The following is a 5833-nucleotide window of genomic DNA, read 5'->3' on the forward strand; positions in this document are numbered from 1 at the left end:
AAATATCCCTGATAAACACTGTTCCAAAATTATAAATACATTAGATTTAACTTTTTTATGGAAGCTGCAGAAAGCAACCGTAATTTTAACCACCTTTGTGATTGTGAGGGGTGAACATCATACACACAGAAAAGAAACTCTTGACATTGGATCCCATTGAATACAGCTGCTCTGTCTTTTACACTCTGTGAGTAATGCATACATATTAGCAAATTTGGTAGGATCAGGCAATTGCCTTATGGGACACTTGTCCATTTCACGTTTCACAGCCGCTGACGAACAGGACCTTGAAAATGGTTCGTTGTTCTGTTGAGATATTGTAATGTTTTAGCTATTTTTAGCCATAACTGATCATACATGCATGCACCGAAGTAAATCACTCTGTCACGTGGTCATGCATAGATAGTGATCGCGCGATGGCTTCCATGCATTCGTCCATGTACGTCTTACGCCTACAGGTGGACAATGGACACGACACAGCTTAGACATGTTTGTATTTGTCAGAAAGAAAAATTAACAATGTACTGATATTCCTAGTTTTTATTTACCAATCGGGCTGGTCTGCAGCGCGGCGAAAATCTAGAAGAAGAAAAACATTGATAAGTAGTGTTCAAAATGCGCTCACAAATATTAAATACCTGACTTTGCATGCTGAAGGATCAGAAAAATAACTTGTCACCAGTTGAAGCGCCCCCTTGTAACACTGAAAGCCACGTAAAACCATACTCACTCACTCACTCACTCTCACTTTTCTCTACGAGTAGCGCAGGGTCCAAACAAACACACTGAGTGATATTATGTTTTCTTGTTTTAAATCTTGTATTACGGAATTGTTTGTACTTAGGCTGACCTCAAAATTGTTGGTATGATCTTGTTCATCTTCTAGCTTAAACACTGAAATGGTTTGTTTTCAAAAAAATTAAAGAAGGTGAAAATGCTTCCTTGTTCGGAATGCGATGATGACCTACCTGCTTGTACCTGGTGACGAATTCCGCGAGGCTGACGGCGCCATCACCTGAAAAGACCATGACAGGGGTTTGTATCTGTATTCGTGATTCGCCAGGGGTGCAACCAACGTTTGTGACGGTTCAGAAAAGACGGTGTGTGTGTGTGTGTGTGTGTGTGTGTGTGTGTGTGTGTGTGTGTGTGTGTGTGTGTGTGTGTGTGTGTGTGTGTGAGCGTATGTGTGTATGTGTGAGCGTGTGTGAGCGTATGTGTGCATCCCTTCTTTGGACGGACTTTTGAGGGGGAAAATGACCACATCTCTCTCTCTCTCTCTCTCTCTCTCTCTCTCTCTCTCTCTCTCTCTCTCTCTCTCTCTCTCTCTCTCTCTCTCTCTCTCTCTCTCTCTCTCTCTCTCTCTCTCTCTCTCTCTCTCTCTCTCTCTCTCTCTCTCTCTCTCTCTCTCTCTCTCTCTCTCTCTCTCTCTTTAATTCCCTCTTATTCCAGCAACATCACACCGGTCTTAGCCAATCAAGTGATGTACATCCTGAATATCGATCTGACCAGCCTATCTCGAATGCAATGTGTTCATAGTGAAGGTCAAGGTTCATTACCGTCGGTGTCGAACGCGGGGATGACGTTCTTTACATCGGTCCTCAGGATGAAACCGTCGTGGTCGGAGTCAATACTATTGAAAACTGCTTCAGCAAAGGATTTCGGCGCGTTAGTACTAGCTATGTACTCCGCCTTTGACATCTTGCCATCATCTGAAATTGGAAGACGTATTTTATTTAATGATATTCATTAACAAAAGATTCCACTATGCCATGATTGTTATGCAATTTGGTTCCAAATCAAAATGGCCTGGTTTCAATTTTTTGACGAGCGTGTACATATTTTCCAGGTTGCCATTTAGGAATTTGGGTGCATGAGTACTAATAGATTGGATGGCTCTCGACGATGTCTACCCGAGTTCGATTCCCCACCTGGGTACAATGTGTAAAGCCTATTTCTGGTGTCCCTCGCAGTGATATTGCTGGAATATTGCTAAAATCAGCGTAAACTTAGACTCACTCACTCATCAACACATACCGTGACGTTCTTGGGGATGACCAGGTTTCCAATCTCTTCGTTTGTCTCCACTCGACGGGGAGAGTGACAAATTGGGCCTTAAGCATTGCTTGCAAGAGTGACAGTATATGATACCGAGATTGTCTCGTGTATTGTGAAAACCATATGTTTTGGAACAATGAATTGTAAATTATAAATCGTCAAAAGAATATCTGAAAGAAACCTACCGTTGAGATCATACTTGTCAAAAACTTTCAGAAATTCTGAAACATCAGCAGTGCCGCTTCCATCACTATCGATTCTGCCGAAGGCTTGCGTGAGACCTATCGTCACGTTAACGTTCGGCGCAGTTCTAAAAGAAATAAAACAGTAAACAACATAATTAGGATACTAACACCTACATGGACAGTAAACAACACTTTTCGAATATTGACACCCACATCCTACAGTAAACAGCATAATCAGCATTTCGACACCTACATGGGCAGTAACCAACACGTTAAGAATACTGACACCCACATGCTACAGTAAACAGCATAATTAGGGTACTGCCACCCACCTGCTACAGTAAACGGCATAATTAGAATACTGACACCTGCATGTGCAGTAAGCAACATAATTAGCATTTCGACACCTACATGGACAGTAAACAAATAATGATTCCCATCGACGATATTTCCAATTATTGATTTTTAGCCAGTTCTAGTCTTCTCACATAATTGTAACTTACGTCGGGGCGCTTAGAGCACCATAAGCGAAAGTCAGCACAAAAAGGCAAATCATCCTGGAAATCAAAGAAATTGAAAGTAAGCAAAACTAATGTTTCTTTGAAACACAATCAAATGTATCTATTTTCAAAAGTTTCATATTTCTAACAATAAAACTTATCCGAAAATAGATGACTGTTGTGTGAGTTTGACGTTTGACGTTTGAGGAAAGTTAACAACGATTGTGAATCTCCCGATATGTTGCAGACAAACCTTGAAACATAAGGAGGGAAAGTACAGGATTCGAACCAACGGTTATAGGATTCTTGCACGCCAAAGGGAAATAACTTCGCATGACGCACTGGCCGCACGTCCACCGTCTATGTAAAGCTGCTTACAGAACGGTAGCGCTGACCTACGTATGTATGTATGTTAATGTTAAGACATCGATGCAAATTTGTCCACTTAACAGGTTCATTCAAGATGCGTCCATATTCACTTAATAAAAGAATTCAGTGGCATTTAAAGATTAGGGATGAGGTACTAAATGTAAAATATTAAAATGACATAAATGAAATATTAAAACAGAAGAATATGTTGTGAAAAATCCAAGTTCCCGAACAATAAACAACATAAAAGCATAATTAGCATTTCTTTTCAAGAGACAATGATAACCTTTGTATTGTATAAATTCAAACACTGTAAAACATTAAAACAACTGTGACCTTTTCTCTGGATATGATCATGATGTCAGTTTGACTTACCTGACGTATGTATGCATGTTAATGTTAACACATAGATGTCATTTGGTATTTGGTAAATTCGAGGTATCCATTTAGTAATAATTAATCTCTTTCGTGGCAATTAATCCACTTAACAAGTTCGGCCAAGCCGCGACCATATCCATAAATAAAAAAGAATGTATAGTCTGTTAGCAGTGAAAACGTACTGATGAATTTCACTTTAAGGTAAAATTATGAGGATTGGCGATCTGAATTTCACTTTATTCGATTTACATTTTTGTTTAAAGTGAAATTCATCAGTACGTTTTCACTACAAGCACACTATAGTGGCATTTAGGGATCAGGTACTAAATGTAAAATATTAAAATAAATGTTATCATTCTGCAACTAAACACAAGGATATCTTGTGAAAATCCAAGCTCCCAAACAACAAACAAAATAAAAACATAACATATTTCAGTATCAAGAGCCAATAACTGCCTCTGTATTGTATGCGTTCAACACTGTTAAATATTGAAACAACAGTGACCGTTTCTCTGGATATGATCATTCTGTCAATTTGACTTACCTGACGTAACTTGCATCAGAACTGTAACAAGAACAACGAAATGCAGGTGCTGTTATTAACCTATCCTAAACCCGACCCTGCCATGTGACCACGATAAGATGAACCAATCTTAGAAAAGACAAGCTGCCATCTCCCATAACTAAAGTAAGTATACTATGCACATGTGATACTTATCAGAGTATCTGAGTGAGTGAATTTTGTTTTACGCCGCACTCAGCAATATTCCAGCTATATGGCGGCGACAGAGTATCTGAGGAATATATCACAAGATTTATATTTACCTCAAGATGGGTGCGAGTATTATCGCCATATTGGTTTATGGATCTTAATTTAAAAATATTAATAATGGTTCAAATATTTGATATGCCTTCTTCTCTGTGTCAAAACAAATGTTATCAAAGCCAATAACTGAAGAGCAATATAAAGTCTTAGAATAAAATTACGACATTTCTTTCTTGTGAGACAGATAACATCATTCCATCGTCTCATCATTCCAAAGCTATGTGTCATCATTCTTGAAGAGAAGATGTTGCTCGTACTACATATGTTGGGATACGTCCCTACAAGTCAGCTAGTCTGCAACTGTGTGTCATGTTGGAAGAGAGGCTTTAACTCGTAGTACAGATGTTGGGATACGTCACCACATGTCACCTAGTCTGCAACTATGTGTCATTTTGGAAGAGAGGCTTTAACTCGCAGTACAGATGTTAGGATACGTTGGCAAGTCATGTTGGCAGAGGCTTGTAAATCATGGAAGCTTTAACTCGTAGTACAGATGTTGGGATACAGATGTTGGGATACATCCCAGTCAGTCTGCAACTGTGTGTCATGTTGGCAGAAAAGTTTTAACTCGTAGTACAGATGTTGGGATACATCCCTGTCAGATTGAAACTTTGTGTCATGTTGGCAGAGAGGCTTTAACTCGTAGTACAAATGTTTTGATACGTCCCCACAAGTCAGCTAGTCTGCAACTGTGTGTCATGTTCACAGAAAGGCTTTAACTCGTAGTACAGATGTTTTGATACGTCCCCACAAGTCAGCTAGTCTGCAACTGTGTGTCATGTTGACAGAGAGGCTTAAACTCGTAGTACAGATGTTGGGATACGTCCCCACAAGTCAGCTAGTCTGCAACTGTGTGTCATGTTGACAGTGAGGCTTAAACTCGTAGTACAGATGTTGTGATACGTCCCAGTCAGTCTGCAACTGTGTGTCATGTTGGCAGAGAGGCTTTAACTCGTAATACAGATGTTCGAATACGTCCCCACAAGTCAGCTAGTCTGCAACTGTGTGTCATGTTGGCAAAGAGGCTTTAACTCGTAGTACAGTTGTTGGGGTATGAACCCACAAGGCCAACCAGTTTCCTATAGCAAACAGTCTAGTGATATCAACTTTATTGACGTGTTTGTTTTTGCCACACTAAAGATGGTCGCTTACAACAAATCGGATTCCGTGCAGATATCACAGAAAATGTTGTTCTCTACGAAAATAGTGTCAGCATTAGATGAGAAGTTAGTTACAGAATATTTGTTTTCTTTGGTAAAGTGAAAACACTTTTGTAGTGCTGGTGGACAAGAAAGGAATGTCTTCGTATCCTACTTGCGTAAGTCGATGCTCATGATGTTAATCACTGGACTGTTCATCCTGTATTTAAGTGGAGATTAAGTGGAAAGAATTTGAAGAAAAGTGTCTAACTTCATTGTATTGAAGCCGTAAATTGACTAATACAACCCGCCTGGTGAGTTCCATTAGCTCCAGCAACTCAACAATATGCAATTTGTGCCAATATATTTGAGCTTTAGGAA

General features: G+C 39.6%; 1 protein-coding gene across 1 annotated transcript; it reads right to left on the minus strand.

The window, feature by feature from the left end:
* Window positions 1-525: 525 nt before the first annotated feature.
* Window positions 526-4146, minus strand: LOC124278816 (calmodulin-like protein 30). The gene is made up of 6 exons (XM_046714586.1): window positions 4032-4146; window positions 2744-2797; window positions 2241-2365; window positions 1557-1709; window positions 969-1015; window positions 526-579 (listed from the first exon to the last, which is right to left on the minus strand). The coding sequence occupies exons 2-6, from the start codon at window positions 2794-2796 to the stop codon at window positions 541-543; spliced, it is 417 nt and encodes a 138-aa protein (XP_046570542.1). The 5' UTR covers window position 2797; window positions 4032-4146; the 3' UTR covers window positions 526-540.
* Window positions 4147-5833: the final 1687 nt, after the last annotated feature.

This window comes from Haliotis rubra, unplaced genomic scaffold (assembly GCF_003918875.1).
Source record: "Haliotis rubra isolate DU_JTF1 unplaced genomic scaffold, ASM391887v1 Scf242, whole genome shotgun sequence".
NCBI lineage: Eukaryota > Metazoa > Mollusca > Gastropoda > Lepetellida > Haliotidae > Haliotis > Haliotis rubra.

Bases quoted from the DNA above. Each gene is read 5' to 3' on its own strand.
- LOC124278816 (XM_046714586.1), bottom strand. From the start codon at position 2,796: ATGATTTGCCTTTTTGTGCTGACTTTCGCTTATGGTGCTCTAAGCGCC. The intron at 1,710-2,240 runs GTAGGTTTCTTT...TTCCAATTTCAG, and splicing joins TGACAAGTATGATCTCAACG to ATGATGGCAAGATGTCAAAG. The intron at 1,016-1,556 runs GTAATGAACCTT...TGGTCTTTTCAG, and splicing joins CCCCGCGTTCGACACCGACG to GTGATGGCGCCGTCAGCCTC.